At 42.5% G+C, this 21,480-nt stretch overlaps 1 protein-coding gene across 1 annotated transcript; it reads left to right on the top strand.

Moving 5' to 3' along the window:
* Nucleotides 1-774: 774 nt before the first annotated feature.
* LOC101482807 (SNF-related serine/threonine-protein kinase) lies at nt 775-19,815 on the top strand. The gene is made up of 8 exons (XM_004574335.4): nt 775-1,010; nt 4,645-5,010; nt 5,350-5,568; nt 6,586-6,832; nt 13,885-14,026; nt 15,187-15,399; nt 15,717-15,851; nt 17,119-19,815. Exons 2-8 carry the CDS (start codon nt 4,888-4,890, stop codon nt 18,434-18,436), a joined length of 2,397 nt encoding a protein of 798 aa, XP_004574392.1. The 5' UTR covers nt 775-1,010; nt 4,645-4,887; the 3' UTR covers nt 18,437-19,815.
* Nucleotides 19,816-21,480: the final 1,665 nt, after the last annotated feature.

Below are 21,480 nucleotides of genomic sequence, written 5' to 3'. Positions count from 1 at the left end.
TTTCCATTAGAACAACAAAAATCGGAGGCAATGTTCAACATCTGAAGGGAGACAATAAAAAAGAAAGATTTCTGTTAATGGTATTTTTTTCTTTAATACTTTGTGAAATTTTAAAGAAAAAAACATATTTTTTGTTGTCATGCATTTTAGTACGTCACATATCTATAATGCAAAAGGATTAAGCACGTTTGCTGACTTGTCCGTGTGAATATACTAGTTTAGTTGCCCTGATACAGATTTCTTCCTCAAAATATTATCAAACTTTGTAAGATTTTGAAAAAATTTAAATTAAAAAAAAAAATAGCGAGAAAAACCTGCAAACACTCGAGCCCCAAACTGTGCCAAATCCAGAAAGTTCAATTCAAATCAGATTGACTTATATGGCGCCAAACCACAACAACACCCACCTCGAGGTATTTTATACTGTAAGGTACAATAATAGTGAGAAACCCCTAAAATCAAACGATCCCCTTGCAGAAGGGACTTGGGAAGGGACAGTGTTTAACAGGAAGAAACCTCAGGCAGAACCAGACTCAGGGAAGATGAGACGGGATTTAAAAAACACATTAATCTCTGGGGAGAGTCAGAGAATGAACTAATGAAACTATTAAATGTATTTTAAATACATGTATCCGAGTGATTATTATTTTCCCGCAGTTTTTGAATATGTTTTTTAAATTCTGTATTATTTGTTTATCTATTTTCGCACATTTCCCACACTAGTTCCTTTACGCTTTTATTTTGAAAGCCACACGCCCTCGATCGGCCTGCCCTCTGTGTTTACTTCACGCAGCTGAAAGCTCGGGGAGGGAGAGAGATCCTGAGTTGACAGTGTGACACATTAACACGGGGACTCGCTGGAATGATCCGTGGCCGGTGTGCTGTCTTCGGTACCGGGATTTTCACTGAACTGCGGTCTCGTTAAAACCTTGCGGCTCACCGTCCGGAGCCCCGCGCGCTCCCGCAGGTGTAAATGTGCCAGAATGGACGCTGCTTCAGATTCCTCTGTGGTGAGTAGGACTGCTGTAGTTGCGTGCATGCATGCTGGTGGTGTTTTGAGGAGGGGGGGGGGGGTCTTGTGTAGTAAAGGTGTGTTAAGTCAGCTGGGCCTCCTTTGGGTTTGAGCTGGGGGGCACTTTCCCCTCACTGCGCATCTTTCGGGTATCATTTTAGCATGCTGCCCGTGTCCGCTCGCCTCTCGTATGTGCGCCGTTTGCGCAGGCTGCTCTTCTCCGCACTGTCATGTTGTTGTGGATGCAGCCAGCAGGCATGTTGACAGTTGGCTGGTCCCATATGGGCAGTAGCACCTATGCGGGTGTAGGAAAAAAATAAAAATGTGAGAGATAAAAGGCAGGGTGGTCATCTAACAGCTTTAACACAGAAAACCGCTGAGATTGATGAATCCGGTGTGAGGGGCGCATGAAGTGTTTCCCGTGGTATAGGGAAGCTAGTTTACAGGGATGGAACTTTATTATACACCTTCAATAACATACAGAGGAGACATGGAAGTGCGGGTTACAGAGCTGAAGGAGGCTCATGGTGTTGTAGTGTACTTCTTATATGCATGAGGGATTGCTGGCACTCTAATGTTCCTGTTATTTCTGTATTAGTTTGTTATAAAACCACTGTCATTTACTGGCACAGCAGGAACATAAAAACGAAAATTAATGCAGATAAAGTAGAGCATCAGGGTCAGGGATTTATCTGAGCCGCGTTGGAGGTTAAATTGCGTGTCTTTGACCCTGAAGCAGGAACTCTTTACTATCAAAGAGTTTGCATGTGAACAATGGTGCTTATATTTAGCCTATTGGTCTATACTTTATTCAAATGTACCAGGAAACTGATTTTACTATTAACCATAGATTTGATGACCCCACACCCTCTTCCAGTTTATCTCAAGTCTCACAGGCTGGGAGTCTGGAGCAGCAATTATAACAGGTCCTTGGCCTCATAATCTGCGTATGTGTACTTTTGTGCACGCAAGTACACACCCGCACGCAAACCTTGTAAATCAATACTCCACCATCACCTTGGACCGGTTACACAACCAATGTCTTTGCATGCATGACTGGTATACAGTTGTACAGTATGTTCACATGTCGCAGAGACTAGAGGGATGGCTGGCTTTGTTGTTAAAAAAAAAAACAAACAAAATAAAAAAAAGAGAGCAAACTTCACCAAAAGTGCATTTTTGTACCTTGTTGTTGTTTCCATCACCAGGCGTTAGACTGGTCTCAGTCTGCTGAGATAAACATGAGGTCTAGATTTAGATGGGCTAATGTCAACGCCCAGGTTTGCTTATCAGCACACAGCAACGCACATTGACCTCACCTAACTTGCCCTATCATCAGACGAGTGCATCAGTGTGTGCGCTCTTGAGAGGACTGTGTGTGTGTCTGTGTGTCTCCTTTCTTTTCTTCAGTGTCTTGAAGCATTAACACCTACATGTTGTCGTTGTCAAAGAGGCAAAGAGTTCAGCTCTGTTGATATTACTTTGCGTCTGTGTGTGTGAGTGAAAGAAAAATCAGAAAGATGAAGATGTCAGCCTCCTATTATAAGAAACATGACTCACTCTTTTCTCACAGGTACATTTCTCCCAAAAAGCCCAAAGAGCGTTTTAGGCTTTCATAGTCTGATTTAAGCAACCGCAGACTGCTACTAGGTTAGAGCGGCTTTTATTTAGCTTTTCTTACTGTATTTAGTTGATAGGTGTGTCCCCTGACAACACCTGTTTGGAAATGTGTTGTCTTTTAAATTCAGGTGAGTTGGACACACCTAGGCGAGGATCAGTACACAGGAATGTTCTTGGCCTGCAAATTGTGTGTTTTGTGTCGTCGCCATGCTCCTGGTATGCAGGTTCTTGGAAGCGGAATGGCATGCCTCCCCTGCAGGCATTGTTTCGTAACCCAGGGCCGTGAAGCAACACACTGCATGACGAGAGAAGCTTGTGGCAATCGGAGCAGGGGCGTCTGACATAAGCGTATCAGAATTTGAGATGAACTAGTTTAGTTTGTCATCTTGGGCAGGCAAAAGGTGACAGATAGAAAATCAAAATGTAGCCTGTACAGTATCATTCCTGAGCTAATGTGAATCAGGAGAAATAATTGAGTGGCTTGCTAGAGTGATGGAAAATGATGTGGCAGATGCTTTAATCTTTAATGAAGTTTGTAAAATTGTAAAAAAAAAAAAATTTGGTGGTTAGTATAACAGATGGACACCGCTACCGTGAGGTAACCCATTAAAATTTAAAGTCTCTTCTTTGCTTGTTCTGTAATATAAAACTCAATTAACATATTGTTTGAAAAATAATGAAAGTCTCAAAATAAGCATTTTTGCTATAACCATGTTGGGTTTTTTAATTTAGGGATTGGAAGATCTGACTGGGAAACCCAGCCCAGAACATATGTGCAATCCTCCGTTGTGATCATGATTTCCAAAATGAACTTACTGTAGTCCAGTCTCTCATTGGAGTTGCTCGATAAAAACCTAAATGAGATCATTTTAATGATCATTTGGATTTGAATGAGACTCTAAACTAATCAGGAAAAGTGTTTCCACAAGTCAGGGCTCAGGGAGTTTTCCCCCATTGACTGCTGTAGGACCAGAAGTCTTTTTGCAACCACTGGGTTTCCCCCCTGGTGGTTATTAAATGCCACTTTAAGGCACTTCCTTGTTGGCTTTTTAGGCACAATTTCTTACAATATGTAAAAGGAAAAACAAAACAAAGAAATAACCTAATTATAAAAAATAATACAAGTTTTTTGAGCCCTTAAAATAACAGTGCATATGTCCTAGCCTTTTATCCTGCACAGCACTGAGACAGTAAATGCAACTCAGAGTAGGTGTAGTGTTTGTCTGTTGGCCAAAAACTACATGTATGAATGTAACATACAAATGTGAGTCAAAACATGATCAAAAGTCAATCTCCAAATATCCTCTCTGAATATAAACTTGTCACTATATTTCCTAATGTACTGTGTTGGATTCTCCATATTTTATTGCTATTTTCTGTTTTCATTTTTAAAAATTTCATAGCAAATAAAGACTCTTTAAAAAAAATTGATATTATAAATGTAGTTGATTTTGCTGTTTAGTTATACCTTAAAATATGTCAGTCTGTTAGTTTTTTTTCTGACTCTGGCAGACAGCAATCCCATAGTCTATAATAGAATATAGAGTTTTGGATAGGATGGGCTGTTGAACACTCATGGTCTCTGCTTGCTGTTCCCTGATGTTACTCTTAGTTCAGAGTTATAATTTATCCAACACTAGTTTATGAACAAATACCTACAAAGCTAATGATATTGGTTTTAGTTATGCTTTGTTTTGTTTTTTTTGCACAATGAGATGCTGAGCATGACAAACCACGACTCTTCAAGTTTTCTCCAAGCACTGTTAAAGATAACCTTACATAACAACTGGACTTTAGACTCTTGGCTCACTCTCTGCAATTCGAGCTATTATTATTATGATACTGTGCCTTGGTCCAGCTAATGCCAAAGTAATGAGCAGTAATGGTGAGCAAATATTAGTTCATCAGACAGGTTCATGATCCATTGTTTAGCAGAGTAAGTGACTATTATCATGAGTGGCTGTGTTTTGGTTTCTTGTATCTCTTACTGTTTTCCCCGTTCTCACCCTCAGATCATAGCGAAGTGGGACTGAACTGAGTGGAGCACTCAAAACCCAAAATATTTGCCACAACCAGTTGAGTATCTTGCTATCAAATCTACCACAAGGAGATCAACAGTTAGCCCAGAATTAGCTCAAACACCACCACCACCAACCTCACGTACGTTCAGCCTAATCAGGAGAAGATGAAGGACTGACAGCCGAAGACCGGCAGGTGACAGAAGGCAGCTCCGACCTCCCCATCCGCCAACCGCCATGGCGGGGCTGAAGCGCCATCATGATGGGAAGATTGCAGGGCTGTACGACCTGGACAAGACGTTGGGTCGTGGACACTTTGCTGTGGTCAAACTGGCCCGCCATGTATTCACTGGAGAAAAGGTATGCTCATCCAAGTCCGTATATGCAAGTTCAATCATTTGTTGGCAGTTACTAGATTTCTTCACTTTGAAAAAAAAGTTTAAAAATACTTTTAAAGACGTCACCCTTGTTCTTAGAAACAGGCATACCAAAGAAGGGTGACTGGGAGCACTGATGAGACTAAATATTTCTGATAGTGTGATTCTGTTCTTGGTGGACATCAGAACATCTGTACTAGCTCTACTAAGCACCTCTAAGTGAAGATAATACAGTCTCACTGTTTCTGTGCAAGTGCTTCAACAGCTGCTGACGTTACCAGCGCTGCTATTGTTCTGATCAGTTCTAACTTCTGTCTTTCAGGTTGCGGTGAAGGTGATCGATAAGACGAAGCTGGACCCGGTTGCACGGGGTCACCTTTTTCAGGAGGTGCGATGCATGAAGATGGTGCAACACCCCAACGTGGTACGCCTCTACGAGGTCATCGATACAGCCACAAAGCTCTACCTCATCTTGGAGCTGGGCGACGGAGGAGACATGTATGACTGCATCATGAAACATGAAGGAGGCCTCAGCGAGGAGGTTAGTGGGGCTAATGAACATGCAGAGGTGTCCTTCATGCAGTCTACCAAACCTTGAGTTACTTCTTTGTTTCTGTACTTGATCTTGGGTACTTGAAGAAAGAACCTTAACACATTAATTTAGTTTATCTGGAGATGGGAAGGGAAGCATTTTTTAAAAGAACAGAATTTGGTTGCATTGGTTTGGTTTATTTCTAGCTAGTATAAAAATGTGAGGAAATATAGTGAAGAACAGTTCAATGGTAGCCAGAAGCATTATATATGCAGATACTTGGAAGTTAATAAATTCTAGACATAAGTAAGCAACAGTGATGCTGAAAGCAATAACACTGTAACTAAAGGAGGGCAAAAGGGGTCGTTATTCCATATTTAGCGGCGAGTTGAACAAAATTCCTTTGCAGATGCAAATTTTGTTTATCACAACATTGCATACAGGCAACATATGTTCAATGTGACATGTGAAAGAAAGATGATAATCACATTTGTAATAAATCTTTTATAAAAACATATAGTTGTTAATAATCACTGTATGTTTGACACTGGTTGTTCAAAGTTCCCTTCATATTTTCTTACGTGTTTAAGAAGAGATGGGGTCGTGCCTAAAGGAAATAAAAATTCTTCATACAAGCACCTCTAAAACTCACTAACTGCATAATAGTTATGTTGTCTGTTTTATCAGAAAACAAAAGTGGAAAAACAAAGTATTTGCCATGTTTCTGCGATCGTTGATTAGCTATTCCGGTCTTCTTGCTAAGCTAGCTAGCTACATGTACTTTCTGGCCACTTCAGAAAAACAGGAACAAGTTGCAAACACCACACTAACATTAGCATTCTGTTGGAGTTAAATATTCAAGTTCGAGTCAAATTTTCCCGCTCTAATTCTGCAGATCCTGACTCTTTATCTATTCCAAACTTTTCTCAAGCTAACACTTGCTAACTTCTTTTTAGTTTGCTGTTTGTTTTCTGGGTTTTGGAGCATTTTTATTGTATTTTTTTACATTTGTCTCTCCTCTTTAAGGTGGCCAAGTGTTACTTTGCCCAAATCGTCCATGCCATCTCCTACTGCCACCGGCTACATGTGGTGCACAGGGACCTGAAGCCTGAAAACGTGGTGTTCTTCGAGAAGCAGGGTGTCGTCAAGCTCACTGACTTCGGGTTCAGCAACCGGTTTCAACCTGGGAAAAAACTAAACACCTCCTGCGGCTCACTGGCCTACTCAGCGCCTGAAATACTGCTGGGGGATGAATACGACGCTCCTGCTGTGGGTAAGTCTGAAGAAGTGACAGAGAGTAGCTGCTGGGGTACATCTGTGGTGATTTATTTTAGTTCCTACAGCTTTAGCTTTACTAAAACAGGACACCATCTGAGTTGTTAGTGCAGTGTTGTATCAAGCAGCAGCTCACATTCACATTCAATCACTGTCTCAGCTGTGATAGCTCTGACCAAGCTATATGGCCTGCAATGGTTTGTAAGGAACCTGTAGACCTGCTTGGCACACTGCCGGTATTATCAGGCAGCTGATAGAAGGAGAGGAGCTGTTCAAAGTTCAGAGCATGATAGCATACCTTGAAGCCTGGAAATGAGATGATCCACAGCCCTGCAGTCCTGCACCTGCAGTTTATTTCTGTCTGCAGTTTGCTTTCATTTGCCTCTCTGTGAATAACAAAATCTGATATCAGATCGGGCTGAAATTGGTTTCTCAGCACTCTCTTCTTCTGTAATTGTTGCGCGCACTCACCTCAGTGTCACCACCACCACCCCCCAACACCCCACCCCAACATCGTCTCTCCCATCAATGGTGCTTCCAGTTCTTGCTGCTGAGGTGCAGTTAAGATATTGAATTATATTGTAACGGAAAACAAATCAAACATAATTGTGCAGAGTGAGGGAAAAGAGGGCAAGAGAAAGAAAGGGAAGTAAGAGGGAAACTGACAGAGCGAGAAAAAGGCATCAGGAGTCCCTCTGTCTACAGATGCCTCTCTGTCAGGAGCAGGAGAAAAGCATTTTCTGTTTTTCTGACTGAGTGGATTTGCAGTGGCTATTTTCTTCTCTCTGCCTTCACTGCCTCTCACTCTCTTTTGTGCCAAGCGGCGTCCATATTTTGAAAGCAATAATAGTCTTATTTGACTGCGCGTGTGTGTTTTCGTATGGATGATGTGTGAGTTGCTGAATGTGTGGGGCCTGTCTGAGCACTTGTTAGTGGACATTTTGCGGCGTGTGTGCGTTTGTTCTCTGGACCGTGCATACTGCCTGTGCACTATTGCTCATTCAGCTGAGATGATGATGTTTTGATTGCAGGGATTATCCACCCAGCCGGGATGTAATATTGTGTGATTGTATCAGCAGTGCTGTCTGATGGGCGAACAGGCTAAATGGAGGCCAGCAGTCCTGACGTTCAGGTCTTTGAGGAAACCTGGGCTGGGATTACACTGCTGCCAGGCTACCTGCTGACAGTCTGTAGGGCAACTGAGCTTTTCCGGTGACTTGCCATGTGGCGGTCGCCCCAGTTTGTTGCAGAGATAAGAAGCTGTCCTCGCCTGGCTTTCTCACTTCGGGCCTGCTTGGCATTGGTTTTTGTTTTTTTTCAGGAAGTGCTGAAAATATTTTGAGATTAAACATGAGTCAGTCCTGCAGATTGTGCAGAAGGAGCCAATTTGCAGGAGGCAAACACTCCAAGCTTCAAGCAAACCACACAAAAACTATAATTATTTATAAATGGTGTCACATTGCTTCAAATTTAACTTCTTCATCTCTTAGCTCTCACAGTTTTTCATTAGAGGTTAGTATGCTGTTTATTGTTGCTTGTCACTTAATGAAATATCAGAACATAGTGAAAATGCCCATCAAACCTTACTGCTGTATAAATGTAACTAACAATCACTCTGTATTTAAAATACTTGTTTTTGTCACTCAGTGTAGCGATTTCAGCCTTAAGTTGAAAAATGAATGGGTCATGGCAGACTAGAAGTGAAATTAAAAGGAAAATTGAGACCCAGATATGTGCGCGAAACTGTATTCTTCTATGAAAAACTTAAAATGATTTTGTTGGACAAATGAGTCCTCTCTGTAAATATTCTTCGGTGTGTGGGCTCCCTCCTTTTTGTCTTCAGTAAATGGAAAGTTAAATATACAGTGGGGCAAAAAAGTATTTAGTCAGCCACCGATTGTGCAAGTTCCCCCACCTAAAATGATGACAGAGGTCAGTAGTTTGCACCAGAGGTACACTTCAACTGTGAGAGACAGAATGTGAAAAAAAAATCCATGAATCCACATGGTAGGATTTGTAAAGAATTTATTCGTAAATCAGGGTGGAAAATAAGTATTTGGTCACCTCAAACAAGGAAAATCTCTGGCTCTCACAGACCTGTAACGTCTTCTGTAAGAAGCTTTTCTGTCCCCCACTCGTTACCTGTATGAATGGCACCTGTTTGAACTCATCATCTGTATAAAAGACACCTGTCCACAGCCTCAAACAGTCAGACTCCAAACTCCGCCATGGCCAAGACCAAAGAGCTTTCGAAGGACACCAGGAAAAGTATTGTAGACCTGCACCAGACTGGGAAGAGTGAATCTACAATAGGCAAGCAGCTTGGTGTGAACAAATCAACTGTGGGAGCAATCATCAGAAAATGGAAGACATACAAGACCACTGATAATCTCCCTCGATCTGGGGCTCCACGCAAGATCTCATCCCGTGGGGTCAAAATGATCATGAGAACGGTGAGCAAAGATCCCAGAACCACACGGGGGGACCTGGTGAATGACCTGCAGAGAGCTGGGACCAAAGTAACAAAGGTCACCATCAGTAACACACTACAACGGCAGGGAATCAAATCCCGCAGTGCCAGACGTGTTCCGCTGCTGAAGCCAGTGCATGTCCAGGCCCGTCTGAAGTTTGCCAGAGAGCACATGGATGATACAGCAGAGGATTGGGAGAATGTCATGTGGTCAGATGAAACCAAAGTAGAACTTTTTGGTATAAACTCAACTCGTCGTGTTTGGAGGAAGAAGAATACTGAGTTGCATCCCAAGAACACCATACCTACTGTGAAGCATGGGGGTGGAAACATCATGCTATGGGGCTGTTTTTCTGCCAAGGGGACAGGACGACTGATCCGTGTTAAGGACAGAATGAATGGGGCCATGTATCGTGAGATTTTGAGCCAAAACCTCCTTCCATCAGTGAGAACTTTGAAGATGAAACGAGGCTGGGTCTTCCAACATGACAATGATCCAAAACACACCGCCCGGGCAACAAAGGAGTGGCTCCGTAAGAAGCATTTGAAAGTCCTGGAGTGGCCTAGCCAGTCTCCAGACCTCAACCCCATAGAAAATCTGTGGCGGGAGTTGAAAGTCCGTGTTGCTCGGCGACAGCCCCAAAACATCACTGCTCTCGAGAAGATCTGCATGGAGGAATGGGCCAAAATACCAGCTACTGTGTGTGCAAACCTGGTAAAGACCTATAGTAAACGTTTGACCTCTGTTATTGCCAACAAAGTTTATGTTATAAAGTATTGAGTTGTATTTTTGTTATTGACCAAATACTTATTTTCCACCCTGATTTACAAATAAATTCTTTACAAATCCTACCATGTGGATTCATGGATTTGTTTTTCACATTCTGTCTCTCACAGTTGAAGTGTACCTCTGGTGCAAATTACTGACCTCTGTCATCATTTTAGGTGGGGGAACTTGCACAATCGGTGGCTGACTAAATACTTTTTTGCCCCACTGTAGATTTCCTCTTCCTCTTCATGAAGCACAACCTACACCTAAAAAAGAAATAACTTACCTAATAGTGATTCTTCTGGGTACATGCATACTTCAAAGCATATCTATGCTTAATGACCATACATAAATGGAAATGTTTATTGATTGATTGATTGATTGATTTAGAAGAAGATGTTGTATAAAGATGAGTAGGACAGGATGCTTGAGTTGGCCCACTCAGTGTTCAGGGTTAACCCGGTGAAGACAGGACTGGTTATCCTGTTGGTTATCATTGTTAAAACGGTGTTCAGGGCAGCAGAAAGGATGTTTACACTGCCAGCTGTCACCAATAAAGAGTCGGCGTTGTTAGCGAGAGAGATGCTGATGTGCGCTGACGCGAACAGTGTTATCCAGAGATGTGTGAGCCATCTGGTTTATAAATAAAGTTATCGAGGAAGGAAGTTTGGCCGACCGCTGACGCAAGTAATGAGGGAGCAGGGTCGCGGTTGCTAGGATACGTTGGTTGGGGGTAAGGTGGCAGTGGGGGCTGCAGCAGCATTTGCTCCCTCCATCAGCAGTATGGAGCACTCTTTCACTGCCTCAAAGCAATAAATCCTCACCACCCACAGTAAACTGCCACATTTACTCCACCAGATTGAACTCTCCTGCGTATCCTGGCAAACTGGAGTGATATGAAGACGTATCACCAGGGGTCCCGAGCACTGTAAACCCACTTCCAATCTGTTTACCTCCTTTTTTTGGGTCTTCTCAAACTTCCGAGTTAGAAGAGCACAGGTTTTGTTCAGATAGTAATTGTAGCATGCTGTACCATGTGCTGTTCCTTTGAGAAAACCATGGACTGTATATAAAAGGTGGACATAGCTACAGCGACATCACCCATTGCTTTTGCACTCCCATTTTAATTTTTTTTAATTATTATCTTTTTACGGTTTGCTTTTTTGTCTTTTTTTTTAGCTAGAAATTGGCATATTTGGGCGCGAGGATTGAGTGCTAGCAAGCTCGTTTAGGACCTAGCTACCTGCTATATAGTCACACAGGAACTCACAAAATGACTGCACTGCAAAAGCTGGTTTTATTACATTTATCATCACCACTCTTGTCTAAGTTCTCAGTCATGCAGGTCATGATAGTCTAAGGAACTTGGGAAGAAAACGACTGGACTTCTTTAAGTTTTGTCCAAGAAGCTTCTTCAGTTCTAAAACCAAATGGTGGAGAGTCCCAGGTATTAAAACCCTAGTGGGGGCTGTCCCTTAGGTGGTGGTTGTCCCGCTATTAGTCATGTGTGCCATCACATTAACCAAGGTGTGAAAAAAGCTGTGGGTCTTTACCACAGATCAGCTAGATCAGCTAATGCAAGATGTGAGTGGGGGTTGAGGCACCTGAGAAGGAATTTTAAGACTCCATTGTAGGTGGGAGACAGTTGGTGTTGTAAGCCATGCCCACTGATGAATGATGGTTGTTCACAGTGGTCATAAATAGCCTCCTTTACTCCTCTTTCAAACCATTTGTCTTCTCGGTCAAAAATGGAAACATTGCATAGCATCTTCGACCTCTGCTAGGATTTAAATACCTGAGACTCTCCACCTTTTGGTTTTAGAACCGAAGAGGTCTCTTGGCTGAGCAGTGAAATGTCTTCAAAACTTAAAGAAGCCTAGCTGCTTTCTTTCCAAGTTCCTTAGGTCACCACTCTTCTAAACACTGATGTAATGCCTAAACACTAATAGTGAAAATTAGCACCTAGCTAGCTAACAAACACAATGAACTAGCTAATGAACAAAGAGTATCTCATAGCTGACAAGGGCCCAAATTTATCTCAGGAAAGTCTAAAAAGTAATCTAAAAGGAGCGAACAGCTTGCAGCTTGTTCCACAGTTGCTAGTGACATAAAATAATTTATTTCAGTTTGAAAACCAGATGCTAACTAGCATCTCTTTAGCTTTCATAATGTGACTTATTTCAAAGTAAAATGGAACATGTTTGTGGGGTTTAATGTAGATGTGGGCAGATCGATCCAAATATCCACAGTATCAATACTGTTGATATTGTACTGATATCATATTGATATCCTATCCTCCAAGTTCAGTATTTGGTTTACCTAATAAATTAGTTTTTTCTGGAAATGAGAAGATGCCTTTTTGTGTTGACTGTCACATCTATTTTACTTACAACCTATTGATTGCACATTTAAACAACACATGTCGACCCGAAGTGCTTTAAAGACAGCACATTTACATTTCAGGTCCAAAAAAACACAGTTTCAAAATGCATGAAAAGCAGAAATGTGTATTTTGTTGTTTAAACGAATTATTGTAAAAAGTAAAAACCTCAGTAAAATTGCAAATTGATGATGATTCATCTAATCATGACACAATGGTCTCACCTACATAAGCTGACTTTATAAGTTAAAAATATCAGTATCAGTTTTGGTGTTGGCAATACTGGCCCTGTATTTTGTGGGTATCGGATTAATGTCAAAATTTGAAGTGTCGCACACAACTAGTTTAATGGTCAAATGCATTTTATAGATGTGTGATTAAATCATTTTATGGTTAAGAAATGATACAGGTGCTAAATTAAACCTGGATTTTGTGTTTTTTACTTAAGTCAATCTTAAGAGCAGACAAAGCTTACTATGAAATTTGCTGAAAATGGGTCAAAACCGTGACTAAGACCGAGTCTGCTTGCTTTTATGTCACAGCCTCTGCTCGCAGTCTGTATATGACAGCAGAATGTGTGTCAGTGGACCATCCTGCTGACCCGAGCAGCAGTGGAAGCCCTGAGCAATAAAGTTGCTCTTTTGAATCAGACCAAGAGAAGCGTTCCATAAAATTAGCATTTGTATGAAGCTTTGAGGGATGAACACGTTAACCCACTTTCCCTGGACGGCGCGTTTGTGTGGAAGCGCGTGCACCAGTGTAAGTGTGAGCATGACGCTGGCGGCAGGCAGCAGCACTGAGCTTCATCCTCGGTTAGACAGATGTGTCCTAAGCTGGCACACATTCATGGAAATGGCTCTGATCGAATATGATTCATGCTTCATTTGAACTTGGGGAAGAGACAGCTCTTGTTTTTTGTTTTTTTTTTGGGGGGGGGTTCTTCTTTATCTAGGTCGCTAAGCAGACAGAACATGCGGGCTTCACTTAGTTGATCAGTCATCTTTATTTTCTGGCCTTCTTACAAAGACAACAGCTTTTTTCTGACCGTAATGACTTCGGGCGATCGTGGCTCAAGAGTTGGGAGTTCGCCTTGTAATCGGAAGGTTGCCGGTTCGAGCCCCAGCTTGGACAGTCTCGGTCGTTGTGTCCTTGGGCAAGACACTTCACCCGTTGCCTACTGGTGGTGGTCAGAGGGCCTGGTGGCGCCAGTGTCCGGCAGCCTCACCTCTGTCAGTGCGCCCCAGGGTGGCTGTGGCTACAATGTAGCTTACCATCACCAGTGTGTGAATGTGTGCGTGAATGGGTGGATGACTGGATATGTAAAGCGCTTTGGGGTCCTTAGGGACTAGAAAAGCGCTATATAAATACAGGCCATTTACCATTTACTTGTTCATTATAAACTGACCACATTCTCTCTCTGTGTCTCTGCAGATATCTGGAGTCTGGGCGTGATCCTCTTCATGCTGGTCTGTGGTCAGCCCCCCTTTCAGGAGGCTAATGACAGCGAAACGCTCACTATGATCATGGACTGCAAATACACGGTGCCGTCGCACATCTCCCATGCATGCAGAGAGTAAGTAACAAGCGCACGCACATAGCTGCAAAGATGGACAGAGTACTCTGCAGGTGCTGCATATTTCATGTTCGTAGATGTGTGAAGAAAAGAGAGCAAAGAGAGAGGTGCGGTCTCCCTTCGTTGTCCTGCTTTCACTCAGTGCTGCAGTCAGCTGCTCCACCAGAGATGCAGTGCTGCGTTAAGTGTATCTAATGCACCCTTTAAAATTGGACTTCTATTTTTAACATTGTGAGGGTTTAACGATGAGTCAAAGCAGAGCTGGGCGAAATAGTTGCAGAATACATTTTGAACGGCTGAGGCTTTGCAGACACATACTGTTAGTGAACATGGCTTCATTGGGTCAGGTTGACTTTCACAAAGCACCCCAAATATTGGCACGTAGCCCAGTTTTTGTGATGTTTATTTGAACCCTCATCCAAATCTATTGCCAACGTGGGCCTGATAAAACAGCACTTCTACCTATTTGTTTGGGGGATTTAGCCAGTGGATTTAGTATATCTTGCTAAGCCAGAGTGCAAAAAATAAATAGCTTGTATGCAGACCCAAACAGGGTTCTTTCAGTACTGCTACTGTTTGGAGGAGAAACACGTGCAGTCAGATATCATAAGCGCTAACTTCTAATCAGTCTAGATTAGGTGCATTGATAATTTGCAAGAGAAAACGCATCGCTTCATAATCCTGGCTCGTTTGTTAGCTGTGCGGCTAGCAGCTGAATAGGCAACACCCTGTTCCACTCGTGTGTAGGTGTACAGCATGCACAGTTTGTTGGAAGCTCTGCATGCTGTACACCTACTTGTATTACAGGCCTGGAGGCTTGAACTCGTGCCAGGAGGTTAGCTGTTAGGTTAGCTGATAAAGATTAATAGCCTACTGTTGTTATGAGCTATTTTACACATATAAAAACAATAAGTACTTAGAAAAAGAATAAAGAACCAGACAAATGAGATACCTTAGTTCTGTCCCATCTGTAAGTCTGTTCGGTAACATGGCCAGGTTTGGACAAAACCCTGCAACTGTAATAAATTAAAATTTTCTATTACCATCCATTCTTATTTCATTCGTAACACCAGTTTCTGCCTTTTAAACATTCCTACATCAACGACCAGCTGTTTCTCTGGTGTGTCAGGAGTACTTACCTCCACTGTGATTCCCTCCAGTCTTATAGGCCACATGCTGCAGAGAGACCCCAAGAAGAGAGCGACCCTAGAGCAGATTGAGAGCCATCAGTGGCTTCAAGGTGTCGACCCCTCCCCAGCCACAAAGCTGTCTACTCCTCTGGTGTCCCATCGCAGCTTGTCGGAGGAGGAGCATGGCTCCATCATCCAACGCATGGTGCTTGGGGGCATCGCAGACAGAGACGCCATAACTGAGTATGTGTCCCTCTCTCGTACAATCACACATAAGTAAAAATCAATGCAAAGCTGTTCTATCTTGTGTAATCTCCGAAAATTCGTCATGGTTCACTCGTCCCACTGAAGTGTAATTGAGTGTCTTCAGCAGTTTAATTGGCATTAACAAGCAGCTGGCAGTCAATCCTGAGCTGTCAAATTAAATCTCCACTCCCGTCACTTCCCTTTTCCACTCACGGGTGGGGTGAGGCATTGATCTGTGTTCCATATATGTGTGTGCGCGTGCATACTTTTGTGCATTTTGGACCTCAATTTGATTTCTGTCTCCTCCGTCACAGGGCTCTGGAGTCTAACCAGTACAATCACATCACAGCTACCTACTTCCTGCTGGCCGAGAGGATGCTGAGGGAGAGACAAGAGAAGGAGCAACACAGCCAGACACGATCACCCAGCCCCAGCAAGGCCCAATTCAGGTACACACACACCCCAGCGCACATACACAAACATTTCCTGAGACAGACAGAATGCTGCCTCTGCAGTGCTGCGTACTGTCAGTTTACGCAAAACAAGTCTGACAGAGGATGGACAGACGGAGCCCTTTTTTTTTCAGCAGGGATTGAAGGACACACTGAGAATAGAAGAGAGGCTGCAGATCAGCAACACTGTGAGGGATGTGCTACCAGAAATATCCTGCAACAGAACAAAAGCAGCGTCTTTTTATTTTCTCTTCTGAGAGACTGAATCTAACATTGAAGATTTAACTATGAAGTTACACTAAACCTCTAAAATAAAGATAATTTTATATAATTCTATGAAAATATTAAGTAAATGAGATTAGAAGAAAAAAGTAATATAGATTAAAGAATAATCTCACTGCTTGTTTTGTGGATTCGACATATTTAGCTCTATTGTCTTGCATCACAATTTTAAGGCCAGTCAGAGTTGGAGAGGAGCATCATATTTCCCAAAGTGCCTTCAACCATCTCTCATAAATTCCTAGCAATATAGCACTGAACTTAAATTCAACCACTCCAACAGAATTAAATATTAACAGCATGGCCATTTACCACTCTTATTCTAATGTAGGATAAATGGAGAAAATAATGTGGCTGTTACCATTAGAGAAGTAAATAATTCAGCATTTTGAGAAATTTTCTTTGAGTCTCAGAACAAATCAGTGAAGCATAGCTAGCGGCTTGTTAGCTTAGCTTGGTGTAAACTGTTAAAATACGTAAAATAGTGAGTAACACGAGGTGGAAGAGAGTCATTAACAAACACCTGAAGATCAACATTTTATACATGGTATCACTTTTTTACATTTATATGGTTTTAATGCATGCACAGGTTTTAATTAATGCACAGAGCCTGGAGCCAGTTAGCAGATAGCTTTGGTTTGAGATTATAAATATAGAAAATTGCTAACTTTTGATAAATTGGTAGCTTACGGTATATTTGTGTACTTCATATATCTTATATATGCTATAAGGGGGTTTATTAGGAATCTTCAGTGTTTTATTTAGCTTTATATTTTTAGTTATGTTATACAGAACCAGGCTAGCTGCTATAAGTTTTTATGCTAACCTTTCTAGCTGATTACAGCTAGGTATTTACTCTATTTATTTATCAGTTTTTTTGTCTCTTGAAAAAAAAAAGTAAATGTCATTTTTTTGCCACCATTGAAATAACTTAAGAATCGTATGTAATTTATTAATTCTCAACATTGTATTTGGCCCTTTGCAGGCAGTCTTGGCCCACCAGAGTGGATGTTCACCAGGATGTCAGCGATGGTTTAGGGGGTCCAGCTATCTCCCACCCTGGAGGGCCGCAGTCCCCTGCCCGTAGTGCTGAGAGCCTCCACAAAGGCCCCAGGCCTAAAACAGCTCTTCTAGATGTCAGCCAGCGGCAGGAAAATCACACTCTAGCATCCAGCCAGCAGCAGCAGGCGCCACAACAAAACCAAGAGAGAGGGCTCAGACCTCTGGCAAAGCCCCACTCCAACCCCCTTAGGTTGGGCTCTCTTTCTTCAGTGGGTCCTGGAAAACCTCGGAGTCCCAGCCTTTTCAGCGTGGAAGAGGATGAGGAAGAAGATGGGGCAGAAGACAAATGTTTGCCCCCCTGTACACTGCCTTCTCAAGTGGTGCTTCGTTGTAAAGCTTCCTCCTCATCGTCGTCTTTGTCCGGTAATCGGCTGACATCTCGTATGAGTGCTCCAATTCTCAACCAGATCCACGAGGAGGATAAGGAGGACGAGGAGGAAGAGGAAGAGAGCAGGGAGTTGCAGGGACTTGGCCCGCCCAAACCCAGCCTCAGCCTCAATCTGAACTCTAGGATACCTTCACCTTCAACACTCATGTCCTCACCTAAAACTGTTGGTGCACTGGCACCAGTTGCCACGTTCACTCCTAGCTCAGAGACTAGCGATGATGATACAGAAAGTCACTATAAACCTGACACAGCAAGTCTAGATGAACATGGGGTTGAGAGAGGAGGGAGGAAAGAGGATGGAGAGAAAACGGGGGCAGGACAGGACAGTCCTTCCAACTGTGCCAGTCCTGGATCAGGGTCAGGCCAAGGTAAAGGCACAGCCAAGGCTGCCAGCGGTCTGGTGGAAAGCCTAAAGCTGATGAGCCTGTGCCTAAGCTCTCAGTTCCACAACTTAACGGGGGGAGGAGGGGGAGGTGGCGGAGGTGTTGCTGCTGGCAGTGCCGGCAGTGCTGGTGGAGATGCCCAGGACCGTCCCATGTGGAGAATGTGCATGGGCGGATCCACTGGTAGTTTAGATAAGGTCTCGCTCCTGGGTGGCCCCTCGCCCAGGGGCAACCTGTACCACCAGCCCCCGCTGGGAGACGCACTGGCAGATCCACTGCTGGAGGGACCCTGCTCAGGCCGATTGAGGCTGGGAGAGCTGGACCTGGCCCGGGAAAACCACAGAAACATGAAGAACCGTGTGCTGCAGATGCCTCTGAGCGACAAGACTCTGTCCGTCAACATTCACCGGAGCCCCAAGGAGGGTCTGCTCTGCACGCCAACCCCACACAGCTGCTGCCAGGTCATCTAGAGCACACCTCCCATGTTCCTCCGCTCATATTCCTGCGACCATTATTATTCTGCTTTCATTTCAGTGATGTCACCACATGAATGCGCATTGTTTTTGCATTTCTATTTCTTCCCTTTTGTTTTGACACGCATTGGTGAATAACTGGGAGGTCCAAATGCCAAAAATTGCACATTTAGAGACAATAAGTCTCCACGGAGGACACTGGGTGCAATGCCAAGTATGTGAAGCACTTTCAGCAGATTCAACAAAACACGGAAGGGGGGGAGGTCCTAACCGGCAGGTGTGTTTAAATGATGATACCGAAGGTGCTCACACTTTCACACTCTTAAATACCGTATGCGCACAACATTCACACCGTCAGCACTCTGGTAAGCCGAAGGGAAAGCTGTAGATTTTTTTTAAAGTATCATGTTACATATCATCTTTTTGTTGTGTTTTGATGCTGTTTTTTAATATAATTTTTAAATTATATTTTGGACATTTTATCTTTTTTTTATTTTAATGCTTTGACTGAAAGAGTTAAGTGTTTTCACTGAAACAAGGACCAATACAGGGTGAAAATGATGACGGTGGCACACAATATTTTGTAGTCTTATCACTGTTTTATTTTTCTATCTCGAACATGCTCTATAGAAAAGGAAATGCACACTCGCTCGTCAAGTCTCTGCAGGTGAACGGCAGAGTTTGTACATATGTGAATATACCTAGCAGTACTCTGTACCTGTAGTATTAACGGTAATGTTGTATTGCGGTAGAAACCTGAATACTAGATCCTAACACACCATTGTTCGTCATTCCTACTGGATATCCAAGGTTTTGGTTGAACCCAGAGCTCTAAAGCTGTTTAAAGAGATCAGAAATCTCCACCGCCACATAATCAAATTATTAAATGTGCAATGGCAGCTTTTTAAAGTGAAGTGGCCCTGTTTCTATGTCCAGTGGAAGGAAGAAAAATTTAAAACTGGGGCAAACCCAAACCATGTTCATCCCGTAGCTGTCCAGGATCACAGTAGCCACTGTTGTAGCGTATTCCAAGACAACAACAACAACAATCGAGGGGTTTAAATGGAAAACAACAACACCGCCCCTTAAAGTGTCAGCCTGTGTAACTGGATGTGTGACCCACCCCTAGCGGAATATATAACTTGACAGTGCATGTGTTTTTGCTGTAGCAACCTTACTCTTAACCCACTGAAGTCAAGCCACCTATTGTATCTACCTAAGTAACAGATTCAAATGGTCACTTTACTGTAACCTCACAGCAATACCAGCGACTGCAAAATGTACAACAATAATATATGTGCCATAAGATCTGTCTTGAGCATATTGTACTGTATGTATATGATAGAGATCTATTAAAATAAAATGATGTGAATGGAGTCTCATGTCTGTTTCTCGAATGTTGTAAATGTTTTCTCTTTTGCCATCAGTGTATCAGAGGTTTAAAGCACAGGTTCTATATATAATAGCCATGGTGATGTCACCCGTTGGTTAATGAGGTCTAAAAGATATTGTCTTTATTGCCTAATGGCAGTTACTATAAACCTGATTCAGCAAGTGTGGTTGAATGTAGTTTCTGAAGTAAAGTTTTTAAAATAAGTTGTCTATGCACAGCCAAACAAGCCATGATTTTCAGTCTTTTTCTAATTTTATTGTCATCGACTTTAACATTTAACATGCTAACTGAAGCCTGCAGACTCTGAGCATTGCACTGTGTGATCTTGGGCTGAATTTGCTGGGACATCCACTCGTGGGAAGACTGTGACATTGTGTTAACACACCTGAATGCTCCAGACATGCAAACTGCTAAAACCTCTTTTATGATTATGCTTACACTTGCCGATGATCTGTTAGTCAAGTAAATTTGATTAGCAGCACCTGGCTAGTAAGGACGGACTTAGTTTTTCAGCAGACTGCATAAAGTCCTGTGAAACATTGTTTCTTTTCATATAATATATGTGAGGATCCACTTGGGTCCATGTGGCAGACATTTTCTCCTCACAGTGAACACAGGGCTCTCTGCGGAGATTTCTTGTGCCCTCCAAATGACTGCAGACTCTTTCAGGCTGACTATCCGGCTTTAATTTTAAATATTAAAAGAATACTACTCATCCATTGTATATATAGCCTCCTGCATTTTCTCAAGCATAATCCCTATCAAATGTACTCCCAGTGGGCCAGTAAAAATAAACACTTGTGTGAAGCAGGACTTGAAACAAAAATTTGACAAAGTCTTGAGCAAAGTGTGTATACATGCAATAAATCATGCGAACAATAGGGAAATTTTCCACTTGGCCTCTGTACAAGCATCAGCCTCCAATGCTGAACAATGAAGCCAACAAGGTTGTGGCAAAACTGCAGTTCTTCTAATGACCACTTGAGTCTCACTCCAAAAGGGAGACAACCTGTGTTAAAAATGACCAAATAAAGCTTGAAAGCTTGTGTTTACTGCCTGGTATAAAGGCTTGGCTACTGATGAGCCATAAAGTTACATGGATTAAATATGACATTTTATTTATTTGTTTTATTTCAGTCACTCACTTGGATCTCTCTGCCATGGGGCATTTTAAACGAAATTATCTGACAAATTACATGGCTAGCTTTGTGGTATAGGTGGTATAGCCCGTCCAGGAAGTCTGGGTTTCAGTCAGTCAAATTATTGCATATTTTTTATGAATATTTTGTTTTTTAGGAAAGCTCACTAGCCCTAGGTGATAACTTATCTCAGCCACCCTTTGTCCAAATATGGTCATTTCTGGGTCCCAGAAATAAACATGCCCCCAGCCAGAATGATAAGACTGATGCTTCAAAAATGCAGACTGAAAAAGCCAATGACTGATCTCCATCTTTTAGATACAGTTCATGCTTCTGTACAGCGTTGCTTCTTTTTTTTATTATAAGAATTGGCGACCTCTGCTGGTCATCAGAAGAATGAATATTTTAGACACTTCTTGATGCATTCTCAATCATCCAGGAAAGTAAATCTCCAAAAGTTGATTCTGTTCATCTGGACGTAGCGTTTTGTGGGAGAAACGTTTCATCAC

The sequence above is a fragment of the Maylandia zebra genome, linkage group LG22, assembly GCF_041146795.1.
Source record: "Maylandia zebra isolate NMK-2024a linkage group LG22, Mzebra_GT3a, whole genome shotgun sequence".
Taxonomy (NCBI): domain Eukaryota; kingdom Metazoa; phylum Chordata; class Actinopteri; order Cichliformes; family Cichlidae; genus Maylandia; species Maylandia zebra.
This window is presented reverse-complemented; position numbering and strand designations above follow the sequence as displayed.